The sequence below is a fragment of the Maylandia zebra genome, linkage group LG19 (assembly GCF_041146795.1).
Source record: "Maylandia zebra isolate NMK-2024a linkage group LG19, Mzebra_GT3a, whole genome shotgun sequence".
Taxonomy (NCBI): Eukaryota; Metazoa; Chordata; class Actinopteri; order Cichliformes; family Cichlidae; genus Maylandia; species Maylandia zebra.
The window spans coordinates 10,101,529-10,121,733 of record NC_135185.1 but is presented as its reverse complement, the minus strand read 5'-3'; the positions used below and the strand labels follow the sequence as shown (position 1 = coordinate 10,121,733).

Genomic DNA, 20,205 nt, shown 5'->3' with positions numbered 1-20,205 from the left:
TGGTGTGACCCAACAAACCTACAGAAGGAGAGCAGAGCTGCTTAGTGTAATGTTTGAAGCTGTCTCCTTGAGGTCTGGTGCGATCCAAATCGATGCTCAGTGCAATATCTCCGCTGTAATTGCTAAGACAATGAGGAACATCTCAAGTGTTTATTTTACCAAACACTGCTCTTCAAAGCACTGCTACCTCAGCAAAGGGATTCAATTCAATTCCAATTCAATTTTATTTATATAGCGCCAAATCACAACAAAAGTCGCCTCAAGGGATGACAAGGGATGACAAGGGAAGTGCCATTTATTTCTCCTGCCATCTCTGTCCTCAAAGAGTCTGGTATGGCTCATCTTGGCACGGCTGTGGAAGCAGGACTTGGCCTACCTGAGTCTACCTGCCTCAGGCCACTCTCCAATCCATCTCTGTGTCCATCAGAATTCAAAACAGAAGACAGCACCACAGGAAATGAGCTCTGTGCAGGGACAGTTACTCACAGCTACAACATTGGAGATATCGTGTGGATTGATACTGACCTTGCAAACCAAACAGAATTTCCACTGAATGAATTTCCCTCCAACCTGGTTCTCCAAGGAAAGTCGTTCACTTTGAGGGCATTAATTGCTTTCCATGGAAAGATGACCACTGATGGTTTGGGACATTACACTGCATACTGCAGGAGAGCTCCATGTGTGTGGGAGTGCTATGATGACCTGGGAAATGGAGTGACAGGAGCATCTGAAAAGAAAAAAATACAACCCCATGCTGTGTTATACACAGTATAATGAGTGCTGCCTGCATTTTTCTGTTTTATTTGGTTCATTACAGTTACATGTGTTCAAATGGCTAGTGTGTGTTATCAGTAAGTTCAGTTTTGCACATAAAGTTAAAGTTCTAAATTAAAAATCTTTTTTAACACTCTTTGTCAGTCTGATGCATATTTGCTTTTACACACCCAGTCAAGAAGCAGATAAGATTCCACTAAAAATCGCCATCACAGGAGAATCTAAATCTGGTAATTCCGCCTTTGTTAGTGCCTTAAGAGGCATAAAGAGCATTGGTGATGAAGATGAGGGCGCTGCACCCACTGGTGTTGTGGAAACCACCTCAGAGGTCACAGAGTACCTCCATCCAAACTATCCCAATGTTACTTTATGGGATCTTCCTGGAATCGGCACCACCAAGTTTCTTGTAAAGGAGATTCAGAAGATGAAGAAAAAGTTCTACTTTGTTCGCTCAAAGATCGACAACAACATACGTGATGAGGAAAGAAAGAAAGACTTCAGTAAAGAGGGGACTCTTAGAAAAATCAGAGACGACTCTGTTCAAGGTGAGTTTCTTATCTAATCATTTTTACCAAAGTAATATCACTTTGTGAATTTACTATTTAAAAATATTCACAACTTAGTTTGATTTTTTCCCCCTCATGTTAGCATGTATTTTCTGTAAAACAGGACTCAGATGTAGACACCAAGTCTTCACATGTTTTCCTGGTGTGCAGCTTAGAGCCTCACTATTATGAATTCTCTAAATTAGTGGGTCAGCGACCCTCTTAGGGACATTTCCAATAAGGCATAACAATCTGGGACTCTCCATCAATTTGCCCTGAAAAAGCTTCTCAGATGAAACATCTTCAAGAAACCTAAAGAAGTCCATACCCTTTTCTTACCAAGCTCCTTAGAGTACCATGACCTGGATGACTGAGAACCTTCACAGAACTCTGTCTTACCTTGTATTTGTTTAAATAAATTTTTATTTTCATTCTCTCTTCTTTATACCTCAGTGCAAACAAGTGCGGACATCATTCTTTGTTTATTAAGTTAGTAAAGTTAAACTCTGAGCCTTTTTTGTTTTTTATCTTTTATAACACAGGTCTTCAGAAAGAAGGTTTTGAGTCTCCACAGGTCTTCCTGGTGTCCAGCTTTGAGCCTCACATTTATGAATTCTCTGAATTACAACAGACCTTAGAGAGAGAACTTCCTGCACACCAGAGTGATGCTCTGCTGCGTGCCATGTCCAACATCAACGAGGAGATCATCAACAAGAAGAAAGAAGCTTTTCAGTCCAGAATAAAATACTACTCTACTCTGTCTGCAGCTGCAGGAGGTGTTCCAGTTCCTGAGCTGTCTGTTAATGTTGATTACAGCATGATGCTTTCAGTTGTCACAGATTATGTAACTGGGTTTGGTCTTGATAAGCAGTCTCTGAAGAAACTTGCTGCCAGCTCAGGTGTGTCATATGATGATTTGTGTGCTGTCATTAAGTCAGAACTGGCTAAAATACCTGCAGAGTTCTTCATGAAAATGTTTATCTCAGTTCAAGGTAAAGCTGCATTAATGGAAGCAGGGAAAGTATCCAGAAATTCTTTCCTATTTGTAACTGCAGCCTCAATGAGCCTCTCTTTTACAACAACCTACTTCACTCTGAGTTATTTCCTCATCCAGCTTGCTGATGATGCTCAGAGGGTGTTTAACAGAGCTCTGGGTGTGAACATATCAGTGTGATACTATAAAGTAAAGTAGCTACTAGTTACATTTTAAGCTGCAGTGTGCAAACAAGCTTTGATTATTTTTTTTAAACAAATACAGAATCATTCACTGATTTCAATTTGACTGATTTCAGTGAACAGTAAGCATCTTTGTACAGCTGATCTGTGTATCAGATGCCTCAGCAAGACTCATTTCCTCTCATCAGAGCAGAAACAACATAGTAACTGTTTTCCCCTCATCACATTAATACAGAAACAAGTGTGATCTTATTTTTCATAAACTGTGTACTGTGGAGAAGAGCTACTGGATTGATGCTGTGATGCTTTTTAATTATTTGGTTAATTTTTAATGTCAACATTTTGTGCAAATCAGATCAAATAATGAAATTGGTTTTGCTATATTATATCACCATGCCGTAGCTTCCACCATAATAAATACTGAGTTATGCAGAATGTATGATGTCATGTGATAAGCAGAGGTGTGTGGAACAGAAACTGCTCTGTGGTGTTTGTGTTGACTGTATATTGTGTTCACTACCCTCCAGTGGTCGCAGTGAGGAGCTACAACAATAATAATACAGTTATGAACTCTGTTTATCACCATCATTCTCTTATTATTAATAAAGTGCAGCATTAGCATTATTTATGACCCTTAAAAAACAGATTCCAATGTACTAAACAACACATTATAACACCGGGTGAGTTATTCTAGTCTCTGTATATGTGTAGTAGACAAAATATTAGAAACACTGGTGAGCACCTAAACACTGAGCTTCATCATGATTGGGTTAAAAGTAAAACACAAAAGTCCCCACACCAATTTCTCAATTTGTCAGAATGCATGTGGATAATACAAATCTATAACAACTGAAAACTAAACTGAATGACTTTAAGAGCTTGTTCAGAAAATGATTTAAGTCATTTTTCACTGTTAGAAATTTGTCAACCTGCAGAGCCAGCACCCATATACAGGAACCAATGTGGGTGAGAGGACCAGCTCAAACTGCTGCAGGGCCATCCAGGGGCCCGTTCTTCGTACCTCGCTTTCGCGTGATCTTGGATCGTTCGGTTCCCCGAAGCTCATCCGGGACTTGCTGCCATAGCAACAGAGCCGTAAGCGTAAACCTGCTCGGGAGCAGGTTTACTTTATGTAAACAGGATTAGATCGCGGCCACGCAGGTATGTCCGCTTCATTTATACGAAAGCAACAGCGATATTCCACCACTGTTTCACCATAAATAAATAACATCAATGTAACTAAAGATAATGCAGCACCTGATCCATTTATTGATATCACACAGATACATACAAGTCATTTCCTAAAAAAGGGAAATGTACTATTAACATTCTATTACATGTATGTGATTATTACAGATGTAATTCATATTTCAGAGTAGCAATTGCAAATTACTTTGTGTAATCAAGATGAGAGACCACGGCTATAAAAGCGAAGGTGGATTTGGGAAGTCTGTCGCAGCCATGTCCTGTCCGTATACGCGACCAACCCATTGCGGAAGGTGCAAGATTGATAAGGAGAGTCCTCAGAATTCAGCGTAAATTGCGGGATAGACAGGATCCTTTAGCTCAGCGCGACAGTGTGCTCATTGAGAGATATCGATATTCCCGTGAGGGTATTATTTACTTAACCAACTTGTTGACGAGGGGGTGCAGGACCACCACCTGTCTTTTTTTTGCTCTGCCCTTTTCTTGGTTGCTGTTATAAACAAACAAACAGATTATTTCAGGGTCTCTTTTCAAGAGACGAAAAGCAATATAAGTGATAAATATTACCATTCTGTAGAATATTCTTATATTTCACTTTTACTTGTTCCCATGTTCTAGTGGGTCCTGTTGTGGCTCTAATGTGTACGGGGATATAATATAACATAATATAATATAATGTAATGTAATATTGGATAATATAGTGTAATATAATAAATCTACCCTACCGCCTACTGGTGTTGGCCAGAGGGGCCAATGGCGCGATATGGCAGCCTGGCTTCTGTCAGTCTGCCCCAGGGCAGCTGTGGCTACAACTGTAGCTGCCTCCACCAGTGTGTGAATGTGAGAGTGACTGAATAGTGGCATTGTAAAGCGCTTTGGGTGCCTTGAAAAGCGCTATATAAATCCAATCCATTATTATTGTTATTATTAAATCACTTACGAGTTTAATTTGTCAGCAACTTTCTGCCAGCCCTCTCTCCTTGCTTTTGCAGCCTTTGCAGTGTTCCCTTGCGTTCTGATTAAACTCTGAAACTCCTGAAATCCCTCACTCAAGAGTTCTTGCTCTGCTGCCGAAAAATACCTCTCCTTCGACATTTTCGCCGACCAATCAGAGGGTTGCCGATCAATGTTTCTACTATTGATGCGTAGCCCCTTTTACGACACCCAGTGATCTCACATTACTTCATCCAGCTGTACTAATCGTCAACAGCAGGTGTGTTCGGAGAACCGGATTAGCGAGCTCACGGTTAGCGCGATGATTCGGTCTTGGATGTGTCATTTGATCTTGGATGTAGTAAGCGACGTACGAAGAACGGGCCCCAGGTGTCTTTCCTGCCTCTGATATGGAAATGGTGGTCCTGAGAGCAGGTGCAGTTTATGTCTGCCACACCTGTTCCCTTCTAGATAATTTACCAGTTTAGCAGTTAATTACAGGGTTCATTTTAGTGGCCTGGACAGTCGGCCCCAAGAGACTTATATTTTAAAATGCTGGAGTAACATCTAAGAGCTATTTACACTACAACTAATACTATTAAGTTAAAGACTGAATGTTCACAATTTAGACCTTAATAGCAGGATATTTTATTAAAGCAGTTTAGCAAACCAGAATAAAAAATAATAATAAAGTAAAATGATTATAATAACTTGAATTATACTTAACTAACCTACTCTGAGCTAATGCTGATTTTATTCACATCGTTGGAGAGAAAAGGCACACTAGATCTGAAACTGTCAACAGTGAAACTCTTAGAGCCATTCTTCGGTGTTTTTTTATTTAACCAGGAAGATCCCATTGAGATTGGAAACCTCTTTTTCAAGGGATATCTGGTAAAGATAGGCAGCAGCACGGTTACAAAAATTATACAATTAAACACAGGCAGCAACAGAACACATGCAAAATAAAAAAATTAAAAATAAAAATAAAATTCAATTAAAATGACAAACAATCTATTTGAAACTGTCACGGTTTGCGAGACAAACCGTGTGGGAATTATTGAAGGACCCAAGATGCAGACACTTCTGGTGTGAGTGAGCTTTATTGAGGAGGATGACATACAACAGAAGGCGAGGGTGGCGAGAACAGAACTGACAAAACCTAAACAGGGAAATCTAAGCATAAAACATATCTGAAACCTTAAGATACGAACGGAGATGCAGGGGAACCACACAGACGAACCAACAACGAACAGTAGAAAATACAGGGCTTAAATACTCACAGGGCAATCAGGGACTGGGAGACAGGAGGGAGACACAGCTGGGGGAAATCAGAGCTGACCATACTGAGGGAAGTAAAACAGAATACAATAACCTGAGACACTGACCTTCAAAATAAAACAGGGACTGACACATGCAAAGACACAGACTGAGAAACCCAGACTTTACACAGAGGAACACATATGCAGGAATGACTAAACACTAAACTGAGGAAGAACAGAACCAAAGAGCTTGAAAACCACAACCAACATCACAATAATAGAAAACACAAAACACTGGGTCAAAAGACCCACGACCATGACAGAAACAGTTGCATGTTATGGATTTGGCCTCAAGGACTTGGCCTAGTTTTGAATTAAAATCACTTAATGAAATGAATTCAGTCATTTTCCAGTTGTTCTGCAGGTCTCTCCAAGCCAAGGGTGCTAAACCTGTAATGCTGCACATGTTTCATGCTGAACATGCTCATACCTTTTTTTTACCATCACATGTAAAAATGTTGTAGCAACAACTTCTTTGTATTAAAAGAAAAACAGAACTTATTTTGAAAATAAAATCTCAGTTTTAACTTCAGTTTCTTCATGAGTTTCTCGCGTCAGTGAAAGTCGAGCGTCCCAGCAAGTATTTTCCCGTGCAGTGTGTGTTTAGAATCTAACAAGCGTTTCTTTGTGTACAGATTCCCTGGACTGTTTCCCTGGTGTGCGAGTGGATTCGTGTTTGGATTGTGTGGAGAGAGACGAGCGTGTTCCCCTGGATTTTCCCCGGAGCCCTGCCCCCCTCACCTTTTGTACATAGCACTGCCCCGCATCTGTGTATATACACTCGTTGGACATAGTTCTTTAATAAATTCTCTTGTGTGCATCATCCCCGGAGTCCAGCGCGTGAGTCCACCTTGTACTTCGTGACATCTACTTCCTCTATTTCATTAGTTATATTTACCCCAGGTGTATATCCTCATTAGCCTTTCTATTTAAGCCCTCAGTTTCTCCCAGTTCCTTGTTTCATTGTCGTCAACTCCTCATGTGTGTTTCCTGTTCATTCAGTCATGTGCAGTCCTCTTAGTTCAGTCATTAAACGCTGTGCATATTCTAAACCAGCTGGCGAGTCCTGCGTTTGGGTCCTTTCTCTCCTTATTCCACACACTGAACATGACACAAATTTAACACTGTGGAGACAAGCATCAATATTCTGGTTAGATAAGAGAAGCTTGGAAAGAAAACAACTGGACTTCTTTAAGATGCTTGAAGACATTTCACTTCTCAGCTGAGAAGCTTCTTCAGTTCAAAAACCAAATGGTGGAGAGTCCCAGGGATTGAAATCCTAGCGGGGGTTGTCCCTTACGCTCTGAACGACCATCCTCAAACAGAGGCTGTGACAACAGCTTTCTGCCACCTTCAATGCAGTTTTGAGATCCTTCCCAGGTCCCAAAACCCCCACTCACATTTTGTGTCAAATGATCTCAATGGATCATATGATAGGGTGAGGCAAGGTTTCGCAATGGTTTAACCCCAAACTTCTATCGAAAATGAACTAGTCCTTTTTTCACACCTTGTGATAAGGCACATAATCAACAGTGGGTCAGCAACCCTCTTAAGGGACAACTCCCACTAGGGCTTAAATACCTGGGACATTACCTGCCAGGTATTACATACCTAGGACCGCTCGCCCCTGCGGGCGGTCAGTCCTCCAAGCTCGGGTCCTCTACGAGAGGCTCGGGAGCTTGAGGGTCCTGTGCAGTATCTTAGCTGTTCCCAAGACTGCGCTCTTCTGGACAGAGATCTAAATAATAATAATAATGGATTGCATTTATATAGCGCTTTTCAGGACCCCTCAAAGCGCTTTACAATACCACTATTCATTCACTCTCACATTCACACACTGGTGGAGGCAAGCTACAGTTGTAGCCACAGCTGCCCTGGGGCAGACTGACAGAGGCGAGGCTGCCATATCGCACCATCGGCCCCTCTGGCCATCACCACTAGGCGGTAGGTGAAGTGTCTTGCCCAAGGACACAACGACCGAGACTGTCCGAGCCGGGGCTCGAACCGACAACCTTCCGATTACAAGACTCTCTCTCTCTCTCTCTCTCTCTTATTAGGGGTGCAACGATACACAAAATTCATGGTTCAGTTCGATACTTTGGTGTCACGGTTCGATATTTTTTCGATACAAAATAAAATGTTCATGCCTTTTTAATTTGTCACTTATTAAAATTATAAATATATATTTTAACTCAAAAGTACAGTTTTTAAATTTAACCCTAACCCTTGTGCGTGTTTTTTTATTTTGACAGCGAATGCGCACCTGCGGACCACTTATGTGCAGCCCTGGTTATTTAGCTCGTCATATTGCAGCCACAGAAATTCTTTTGTCCATGAAACCATAAAGCTGCACTTTCTTTTTGCCTTATAGTCTGATTTGTCATAACTTTTCCGTTTTGTGGTAAGCTTTTCTTTGGCTGTCACTTCTTCACCCTGACCTGTCTTATTTGGCTCAGCAGAACTGAAATATATATCCTGCTGCTTTTACACACGCACTCACATAAGCTCAGCGATTCTCTGCGCGATCAACCTCTCACATGTTTAAGCTGCGGGAGATTTCACTTGTCATGTTTGCGTAGTAAGCTAACGATTGATAAGACGATGTCAGAGGAATTGGTGCACAAATTATCATCACTCACCAATCAGTACTGTCGCTTTCTATACACAGTTCACGCGATTGCAAAGTGAAAGCAAAAAACAAGCGCAAATTCAAACGCGATTTCAATATGTCACATATTGACAGTGGCTCACCGATGCCAATGACATAATTACCCAGCTACATTTCCGAAAGAATGCAAAAGCATTGACATATATTTTTCCTTCCTACAATAGCCGGAAGGGCAGGGCAGAGATAGATTTTGGTAGCCCGACTGGAAAAATCTCTAGCCCCAGGACGTCGGGCTAGCGATATTGCGAGCCCTGTATCTGATTGAGGAATCACTCATCTTTGGAAAAGAGAGTTTATTACAGAGAAATGGCTCTTTCCAAAATAAAAGCTATACTATCCGCTTCTTCTGGGCTATATTCTCAGCAGCATATTAAACATATCAGGTCCCCATAAGGAGAATCATGTGCTAACGGCTGTCTAAATGACTCGGGTAAAGTTTGTAGCATGCATGCTTGTTGTTTTTGTCTTTGCACTAGGATGATGTCGGCGTAAATGTGCAGTCATATTCGTTGTGTTCCCACTAGTGCTTTCAGGTTAACCTCGTTAAAATGACCTTAACGCCACAACACGGCAAATCTCCCTTAACGAGCTGCCCCTGATAGCCCCGTGCATGGGGCTAGACAGCCAACACGTTAACGAGCTAACTGCGCTAACACACTAGCTCCCACCCATGTAATTGAGCATTGCGTGGCACATCCAACATACTGTTTTACTTTAGTCCATGACGCGCTTACCTTCAGGGTCATACGTCACATGAAAACCAAAATAATTCCAAACGCCAGATCTGAATGAGGGTGGGGGAGGTTCAATTTGCCATGTTCCAAGGAGAGCTTAACTTCTGTCTCGCTAGCTTGCCCTGCGCTCTTCCTTCTGACGATGCTGTCTGTGTGGAGCGCTCAGTGGATCTGCGCTCGACAGTGCAGCCTAGGCGGAGTAGTCGAACGCAGATTCACTGAGCGCTCCACACAGACAGCATCGTCAGAAGGAAAGTTGATAAAATAAATTACAAATGTTGTATTGTTCGATACATATGCGTACCAAACCGAAAGCACTGTATCGAACGGTTCAATATCGATACGAATATCGTTGCACCCCTAATATATATATATATATATATATATATATATATATATATATATATATTATGAGCTGGAAAGTGCAGAAAATAGGTTTAAATATTAAACAAATTTCTTCCAGTCAGAGAATGTTGCAAATAATTACATTTTTGCTTGATGCATAAAGTTAAAAGATTAAAACTAATAAAACAAGTTTTAAAAAGAGACTTTTCCATTTGGTTACATTTTGTATGATGGATTATGCAGAACAAGTAGAATTGGGCTGAAAGATCTATCGCTTTATCACCTATTCAGGTTGTAAATCGTGTTTTTAAAAAGTAACTAAGTAACTAATAAGTAATTAATTACTTTTGAAAATAAGTAATCAGTAAAGTAACGGGATTACTTTTTTGGGGAAGTAATCAGTAATTAGCTACTGATTACTTTTTTCAAGTAACTTGACCAACACTGTTAATTAGTCATTGTCAATTGTTGATTTCTCCTGTTCTCATTGTATGACATATTTTGATGGCTGTTTTGTAGCCGTTTGCATACAATGCATACTCTCTCTCTCTCTTCATATGTGTGTGTGTTTCTCTGGTGAAAATCAGTATGGTTCCGACAACAGTTTTAGCTTTATGTTAATGTACAATCCTTAATATGTTTTATGTGTGTGTCTGTGTGTGCACCAGAGGGAGTGTTCGCCCAGGGCGCCAAACAGGCTAGGACCACCACTGGTTATCCAAATAACTGTAATTCATTTGTGTAACATCACACTTTGAATATCTTCACATTGGACTACAACCCTTTATAATCAACCTGTCTACTAATCAGTCAGAAATAGACTATGGCTTCATTTTTGAAATATTTCAAAATTTTACCTGTGTATCAAGTTGAGCCCAGACCTAAACAAAATGCCCTTATTGATCTTTGATCCACTGTTGAAAAAAACTAAGACTAACATAGGGAAGCAAGGGAAGTAAAATCTGATCCGTGGCAAAGTAAATTTTAAAAAAAATAATGATATCCCTAAAGATTAACTACACTCAACAAAAATATAAACGCAACACCTTTGTTACTGCTCCCATTCCCCATGGGATGGACGTAGAGACCTAAAATTCATTCCAGATACACAATATAACCATCCCTCCCAAACAGTGGTCACAAATCAGTCCAAATGTGTGGTAGTGGGCACATCTGCCATATTGAGATAATCCATCCCACCTCACAGGTGTGCCACATCAGGATGCTGATCTGACATCATGAGTAGTGCACAGGTGTACCTCAGACTGCCCACAACAAAAGGCCACCCTGGAATGTGCAGTTTTGTCTCACAGCAAAATGCCACAGATGCCACAAGCAATGAGGGAGCGTGCAACTGGCATGCTGACAGCAGGAATGTCAACCAGATCTGTCGCCCGTGCATTGAATGTTCATTTCTCAACCATAAGCCGTCTCCACAGGCGTTTCAGAGAATATGGCAGCACATCCAACCGGCCTCACAACCGCAGACCTCGTGTAACCACACCAGCCCAGGACCTCCACATCCAGCAGGTTCACCTCCAAGATCGTCTGAGACCAGCCACCCAGACAGCTGCTGGAACAATTGGTTTGCACAACCAAACAATTTCTGCAAAAACTGTCAGAAACCGTCTCAGGGACGCTCAACTGCATGCCCGTCGTCCTCATCGGGGTCTTGACCTGACTCCAGCTCGTCGCCGTAACAGACTTGTGTGGGCAAATGCTCACATTCGATGGCGTCTGGCACGTTGGAGAGGTGTGCGCTTCACGGATGAATCATGGTTCACATTGTTCAGGGCAGATGGCAGCTGAGAATGTCCCAGTTCTTGCATGGCCAGCATACTCACCGGACATGTCACCCATTGAGCATGTTCGGGATGTGCTTGACCGGCGTATACGACAGCGTGTACCAGTTCCCACGAATATCCAACAACCTCGCACAGCCATTGAAGTGGAGTGGACCAACATTCCACAGGCCACAATTGACAATCTGATAGACTCCATGCGACGATGTGTTGCACTGCATGAGGCAAATGGTGGTCACACCAGATACTGACCAGTTCTGGGTCCCCAGACCCCCAATAGCGCAAAAAACTGCACATTCCAGGGTGGCCTTTTGTTGTGGGCAGTCTGAGGTACACCTGTGCACTACTCATGATGTCAGATCAGCATCCTGATGTGGCACACCTGTGAGGTGGGATGGATTATCTCAATATGGCAGATGTGCCCACTACCACACATTTGGACTGATTTGTGACCACTGTTTGGGAGGGATGGTTATATTGTGTATCTGGAATGAATTTTAGGTCTCTACGTCCATCCCATGGGGAATGGGAGCAGTAACAAAGGTGTTGCGTTTATATTTTTGTTGAGTGTATGTATCCATTACACAGCATACCTGATTGTATACTAAAACAATACCACAATCTCATTAAAGAATTTCTCTGGGCAGGGAGGAAGCCTAAAGTGGGCCACCATAGAAAAGATTCTTGTCACACCCTTTCACCCTATACAGATGTCATCACAACAATCCAGTGGTAAAGAGACACAATTACTGAACACTCTCAGGAGGTTTGGGCAAAGGCTACAAAATGTACAAACTCTCCGATTACAAACAGCAATATGCGTCACTTTGGTATAGCCCAGAATTAAAAATAGAGAAACAAATATTATTTTGAAAAAGAACTCTTGGTAATGGAATTCATACAATTAGTGACTTCTCTAAAGACGGTATTCTTAAATCTTTTGTTGAGTTAGTTCAAGAGTACAACCTATGAGATAGGGGTAGACTTGTAGTCAAGACCGCCTAATCCGAGACCAAGACAAGACCAAGACCAGAGGGTATCGAGACCAAGACCGAGACCAAGACCAGAGGGTATCGAGACCAAGACCGAGACCAAGACCAGAGGGTATCGAGACCAAGACCAAGTTGAGACGAGAGACAAAGACCGAGACAAAAAAAGTCTTTAAACTGCAGCCAGATGCTATTCTATATACATATGCAGGACACCTTAAACTAGTTTTTTAATTAAGCAGCAAGGCAGAACAAAGTCGGGCCTGTATCAAGACACAGGGACTAAACCCCAATTCAACCAGACCCAGAACTGATCCGGAATTAAAACAGGACTACAACAGTAACCAAGACAGAACCAGAATCAGAACTAGATGATAGTAGCACTAAAAATCATCATAGACCTGCACTACACTTATTTTTTAATTCTACCAAAGTACAATATTTAGATTGAGAAAGGTTTATATAATTATTTAGCCTTGTTGTGCAAACAAGCCTGCATAACTTAATAAATATAGAATTTGAAAAGGAACAAATGGTATCTAAAAAGAAACACTAGATACATGTTCTGATGAGTTTTGGCAAACAACCATTTGACTAACATGTGTGTCACACCTGCTCTTGTTCCATCTCTGTTCTGTCGTCATTCTCTCTCTCCCTCTCTGCTCCTCTCTCTCCCTCTCTGCTCCTCTCTCTCCCTCTTTGTGCTGACAATCAAGCCAAACACCAACATCATCAAATATACAGTTGAAACCAGATATTTACAAACTCTTCAGATAAAAACACTTTTTAATTGTAACATCAAATCAGACTAAATGTTTATTTTTTTAGATTGATAAATATAAAAAACATATTTGTTAACTTTGAGAGTAAAGAGAGAAACTATCTGTATTTCTTAATTGCAAATGGCACCAAATTGTATTCAAAATTGAGCCACACTTATGGAGCTCCACAGTTCTTTTCCTGGTGTTTTGGTTGACATCTCTTGATTTTCCCATGTCACAGAAACAGGCTCTGTGTTTTGCCTTATATGCATCCACAGGTGTGCCACCAATTTACTCACATGGACTCTACGAACCTATCAGAAGCTTCTTCAGCTCAGAATCGAATCGTCTGGAGTTTTCTTATTAATTAACAATAAACTTAGTGTACATGTGCTCCTACATTTGATCAAAGTGATTAAAATAGACAGCTCCCTCTTTTTATTCTGACATTTAACTAATTCAAAAGATATTTCAACATTTATTTATCTAAAACAAAAGTTTACTCTAAATTGATGTTTAACAGTAAAAAAAGTTTTTATGTTTTCTCCATAAAGTGTATGTAAATATCTGGTTTCAGCTGTGAATATACTGCTGTGTATTGAAATTCCTCTTGTTTTGCATAGATATACTAAACAACATCCAAAGCATAATATATAAAATAACATCTACCTGAGTTTTTTCTTTGAAAGAAGCTCTTTATGTCCATTGTTGTGTTCATCAGTACACAATTGAAACCGATTTAGAGAGTTTGTTTAGCCGTGGAGGGTAACAACTAAAAATATGAAATGTAAGCTAAGACTCTCTAAAAAATCAGCATTGCTGTTCGGCTTTTTATTTATCCATTTGTTGATTCACTCGAAGAGCAAGTAACGCAACCAAGTGATCAGTTTGATATCAATCTTTTGTGATACACCGTCATATTTACATTATTAGTTCAGTACGAATGATTTGCTTTGGTACCTGGTCAAACTTAAGCTCTCCTCTGTCTGCAGCAAACTCGCAGGCAGCAGCTTCTCCCCCCTCGCTCACATGGGTGCTGTGCTCAGTCGCCTAGTGCCTGAGCTCGGATCATACCAAAATTAGGGGGAATTTACGACGGTGCGCTCTGTGCTTCGTGTGTTGTTTTTGTTTTATACAGTTGTCAGTCAGGCATCTAACTAAAAAATTACACTCCAAAAGATCCCATGCTTCTGAAAAAATGACCCGGGCTTAAGCCCAGTAAGCCACCCCCCCCCGCTCCGCTGATGGTTGACTCCAAATCTCCCGAACACTATGTCGATTTGAGAACGCAAGACCGAAACAGCGAGACCAAGACCGAGACCAAGACAAAAGTCCGTCGAGACCAAGACGAGACCAAGACCACGTAAAAGTGGTCTCGAGACCGGTCTCGAGACCAAGACCGGTCTCGAGACATCCAACTCTAGATAGGGGTGACTTCTGGAAGTATTTGCAGATTAGACATTGCATAGAAAAATTTCAGCCAAACAAAGCAGATAATTCAGTAGTTAACCCAACCCTATCTAATCACAAGGCATTACTATTCCACAGTAACTCAATTCACATGACCACCAGCACATGTGACAATCTAAGAATTATCTAGTAGAGAGAAATAGAATTGTGAAATAGATACCTGGGAATATATCTTGGCTGATAATGGTAAAAGTAACAGACATGTTAGACATAACATCATGGACATCATGCAGGCTTTTTAGAACAGGATTTATAAATAAAAATGTCTGTTGTAAATGTGAAAAGGAAACTGCCACCTTTCTGTATTTGTGACAGGTTGAAGGACTACTGCATATAAAACTGTTCAGTTAATACTAATTCATATCAGTTGATATAAGGACGAAAATAATGTAAATATGGTAAGAAAATGGTTAAGAGTTTATTATTTTTCATGTTATATTAATGGCTTTCATGTTACTTAAGAGAACTACAATCTATACATCTCTGATCGGCTAGTAAGCCTTTTTTGGGATTGATTAGTAGTGTCTCTATTCTCCACTAGGGGGCTTTCGCGCGTTCTCCTCACTGCAATAAACGACTGCATGAGAGACGCAAGTCATAATCACTCTCGTGATTCTTTTCTCCCTGTTTTCAGGGGTGTAACACATTTCATATTGGAATGTGCCAATGTTAAGCTATTTTGGCATAGAATATAAAGCTCCAAGAGAAATGAGTAAGACTAAGCCACTGTCCCTATGTTTAGGTCTTCTACGAGATAAAACAGTAATTCCACCACTGCAAAAATGGTGCACAGTCAGGTTTGTCTCTGCAGCCAGAATTATACTGAGACATTGCCCACAAACCCAACATTCCAAGAGTGGAAAGTTCTAATGTGTGAGACTGTCATATCAGGCTATTCTGACTGGATTGAGGGGCAAAGGGCCTGTGGTACTAGAGAGTTGGGATTGCTTTGCATGGTACCTCACCCCTACTAGTGTCTGACTGTGATCTCTACTAGAAAAACTTTAAGGAACACATTAAGGAACACAGGGGAGATAAAATAAACAGAAAATTCAAGGACCTAAATATAGCCTATGATGAAAACTCAAAAGTTCATGGAAAATACAATACTCAAACAACCATAAATTTTACAGAACTCAAAAAAACTGGGTCAGAGACCCAGGATTATGACATTTACTCAGGCGCCACCGGGTCAGAGGGCCCGGTGGCGCCATTGTCTGGCAGCCTCGCCTCTGTCAGTGCGCCCCAGGGCAGCTGTGGGTACAATGTAGCTTGCTATCGCCAGTGTGTGAATGTGTGTGTGAATGGGTGAATGACTGAATGTAGTGTAAAGCGCTTTGGGGTCCTTAAGGACTAGAAAAGCGCTATACAAATGCAGGCCATTTACCATTTTACCATAAACAATTCTTGACCTAGTAGGGGTGCTAAAAGATGTTCTTAGAGTGACTGCACATTTCTGTTTTTTGGGGGGTTTGTTTTCTTTTTTGTTGTTGTTATTTGTTTGGTTTTTTTTAACAATTATTTTATTACGCAATGATTCAATTTTCACAGGCCAAAACATGTGCTGTAATCAAAATGCTGATAGGACAGATATCACATTGGAAAAACATTTGGAGTAATTTTGGCCCACGTGTCTTTGGGGGGTTTTTGAGCATGAATCGCTTTCATAAGTTCATGCCACAGCATCTTAAACGAATTCAGGTCAGGACTTTGACTAGACCACTCCAAAGGTTTCATTTTGTTTTTGTTAATGTGATTTTGCACAAAGTAAATAAACTTGAAAACTGAAATGAATTACCATCTTATAATCTGATTGTCTTTTATGCACACCAATGTCATGCTGCCTAGCTGTTGTTCTGGATTTCTGCTCTGGTTCATGGTCATTTGTTTCTCCTCTGTATTTTAGACTTTAAATAAACCTCCTAAACAGTTCCTGCCTGCCTGGGTATTTCAACCCAGATCCTCTTTCCTGTTATCAGTGAACATCCCTGATGGTGTTTCTGCACTTGCATGCATGTGTTCATCTATTAATTTAACCAAATCTCTCACACAAAACAACCTAGATTCATAAGGAGCATTACAGACCAGAGGCAAATCACATAAATCTAATTTTGGGATGTGTGGCTTTACTGCCCCTTTAATTTCTGGTATTGGTATTGTTTATTGTTATTTGGGTTTGAAAGAATTTTAAGGAGACTTACAAGAGGTACAAGAAAGGAAATTACACATTGTCTTTATTATAGAAAAGAAATTGTTACACTGACCAACAAAGTTTAAAATTTACTAGCACTTCATTATTTAAGTCTTTGAAGAATACATTTTTAGAAATTAAAAAAAAATCTCCCATTCAATAACACATACAACAGAGTTTATGCTTTTAAACAGAAAAAAAATACAATGTGGTCCACCCACAGGCCTCAGATGTTTAGCATAAATGTTAACAACCAAATGGATTCTTAGAGCAGATGAAAGAATAACTGGAAGTACACAGAGTGTTACCCCAACCATCTGGAATTAGAAAGAGACAAATCAAAATTAACACTAAATTAATCAAGGCAGTGGTTTTTATCAGCAATTAACAGCATTTAAATAGAGGTCAGCACCTATTGATTCTTATTTAAAAATATATTCATTTCATCCAAGTTGAAATATTTCACCTAGATTAACACCCCACCTGCAGTTACCCTGTGCCCCAGCAGTTTGGCATTCTCTGCAGCAGACTGACAAATTCTGCACCGTTATTCCCAGTAAACAAACCCTTATGTGTTTGGGCACAATAATACACTTTACTGACACACTGTATATCAGATTTAACAAAATGGCATACATTTAAACACAGGGTGTGTCAGTCTCATAGCTTGAAAGAAGCCATGTATCAAATTTGATCTGAACTGACATATCAAGGTTAACTCTACAGGCAATGCTCTATGTAAGAAAAGAAAATAATATAACATTTTCAGATGCTGATATTACTCACAGGTGGATCGTAGGAAGAGGCAAGGGTAGCTGCTGGAAGAGGACTGGCTGTACCAGTTGGTGTAATAGAAACCCTCACGGTCAATCCAAAGCCACTGGTTCTGAGATGCAAAGAACATATGTGTGAGGGAGTGTTGACTTAGTCTCTTCATTTATTCTCATATCCATTCTGTGTAAGTCTAGACCCACTTCCGACCAGGACCAAAGTTTGATCTGGACTGACTGAGGTGGTGTTTCTTTTTTTCTAAAACTCTACCTGCAGGCTGAAACCTCCCAGCCAAGCAGTAGTCTGACCCGCTGTCTGTGTCATCTGTTGGAGGAAGCTGTACTCTCTGAGGTTGGTAACTGAGGCCAGATTGCCACCCAGACTATTGCAGTACTCCTATTGGATAGATGAACATAAAGAGATGTATCATTAAGCTGCAGTGTGAACTTAAAGCTCTGTGAGTCATGTGGGAGACTGACTGTCCTACAAATATATACAATCACCAAAGCTTTAGTTCAGGTGAAGCAGAGACCGCCATTTCTATGATTTCCATGAAAGGGTGTTTCTAAAAATTTGCTCAGCTAATTCAAAAACCATGGAACATCTCATTGTTCAGGTGTAAATGTATAGTTGAGCTCAATGACAGTACCTCAGCAGAGAACCAGGACCTGGGACTATTGATGAACTTGAAGCAGCGAGGACCATAGCTGAACCAGCCATCTGGACAGAAGCTAAAACGAGCTGCAGGCAGACAGTGATGAATACTTCATTATTGTGTCTACTTTTGTTTCTTTACTTTTGATCATGCTTTTATAGCATGTTTAACAGCCTCAAAAACCACATTAAAATGACATTTTAATGGGAGAGAAAATGTATTTAAAGTAAAGTAAAGTAAGTAAAGACATTTGACAAAAGGTAAAATTCCTATTGCTCATCAGTTTCACCACAGCATTCTTTCCAATCAATCCTTAGTTGGGGTGCCAAAAATATGGGCACTATATTTAATAAGCTTACACATTCATACATATCCAAACTTCTCTACTGTGGCCTGCAGAGAGAGGTGTTTGAATTTGATTTGACTATTTGTTGCTGTTAATTAAAAGCTTATTTACCAGTGAACTAAACAAGGTCAAAAAGGGAAGTGAAAGAGTCTTACCTTGAGGTTTGGCTGCTCCTTCAAACTCCTGGGCTGCACAAAAACAAATTAACACAATCAGTGATAAAAAGGAAGATATATATCATTTTAAGAATGTTCTCATTGGTTCCTACACACAACATGTGAAGCACTTTACAATGTGACTGACTCTAAACTAGATATGTTAGCTGACTGTGAGCACGTGTGACTTCAAAGACTACGTCAGGCACCATCACCTTATTTATTGTGAATGTTTTCAGCTGCCTTCATGAGAAACTGAAATTGCATACAGGTCATTTATGTGCCTTGTAATGAGGCCAAGTTAAATATGTGTGAGTTGGTTAAGGATGCACATTGCTAACCTTCAAACTGTGTAACAGTGAAATTCAAAGCAACATTCAAGTTGTAACTGTACTGAAGATACTACACTTGAAATTTGAGATCATATTGAAGTCTAAGGTTGTGGTGCTGAAACGCTGGTTGAACTGTAGACAGACTGTTTTGATTATTTATTGTGTGTTCTCTTGTCTGTCACAGTGCAGGCTAAGTATGACACAAAAGCCAACAGCGAAGGGGACACTGACCACACGTGTGTTGGTGTTAGATTCTGTTCTCACTGTCTTTGTACGTCTTAAAAGAAACACTTTCAACACTCACCTGAAGTCTGCTGATTGTCTTCAGCTGGAACTGCAGAGAAAAATGACACAGTCAGTAAAAATGGTGCATTAGTGAGTCTCCCATCACTTCTTCAGGGTTGGCTGATTGACTGATGAGCAGGTTTGTTTGAGTCTGTGTGTGCTGAATATTACCTGCCAGTGCAGCATAGAGGAGAGCGGAGAGGAGCAGGACAGTCTTCATGTTGATCCTCTGTTATGAAATAAACAAAAACAGCCAATGAATATCCAGAAAGAGCACAGGCATGAAGTCAGTGAATGAAAAGTAGGATTCTTACCTGTCAGGTAAAGATGTTGTTCAAGTATCAGCTGAGTGATGCAGTAATGACGGGGAACTTCTCTGGTCTTTATATACGTAAACTGAGTCACATCAGGTCACGTTCCTGTGGGCGTATGCAGGCCAGGAAGATATTTGCAGAGTGCACATAAAGGTATGTACTTGAACTCTGATCTGTTTGGTAAACAGGAAGTTATTGATGTGTAAATTGTATCTGGCACATGTATTGTGATACATGACCTCATGTTGTTTTGACTTGGTGCAATACAAAAGCAGTGAACTGAAATCTATTGAACATTAACAGTGGTCGTCAAAAAATGACACACTTCATGGTCTTGAAAATGTATTTCCACCTGTTAGTTTGTACATGATAGGCATGTAACAATACTTGATTCAAACAAGCAAGTAAATGAAAACAAGGACAAAACAATG

At 40.4% G+C, this 20,205-nt stretch overlaps 2 protein-coding genes across 2 annotated transcripts; one reads left to right on the top strand and one right to left on the bottom strand.

Annotated features, from left to right (window-relative positions):
* Positions 1–922: 922 nt before the first annotated feature.
* On the top strand, positions 923–2,945 carry LOC106676004 (interferon-inducible GTPase 5-like). The gene is made up of 2 exons (XM_076877859.1): positions 923–1,319; positions 1,862–2,945. Exons 1-2 carry the CDS (start codon positions 923–925, stop codon positions 2,491–2,493), a joined length of 1,029 nt encoding a protein of 342 aa, XP_076733974.1. The 3' UTR covers positions 2,494–2,945.
* Positions 2,946–16,958: 14,013 nt separating this feature from the next.
* Positions 16,959–19,958, bottom strand: LOC112429859 (ladderlectin). Its single transcript, XM_024799819.2, has 8 exons — positions 19,775–19,958; positions 19,632–19,689; positions 19,480–19,509; positions 18,844–18,876; positions 18,337–18,428; positions 17,958–18,083; positions 17,703–17,802; positions 16,959–17,233 (listed from the first exon to the last, which is right to left on the bottom strand). The coding sequence occupies exons 2-8, from the start codon at positions 19,678–19,680 to the stop codon at positions 17,163–17,165; spliced, it is 501 nt and encodes a 166-aa protein (XP_024655587.2). The 5' UTR covers positions 19,681–19,689; positions 19,775–19,958; the 3' UTR covers positions 16,959–17,162.
* Positions 19,959–20,205: the final 247 nt, after the last annotated feature.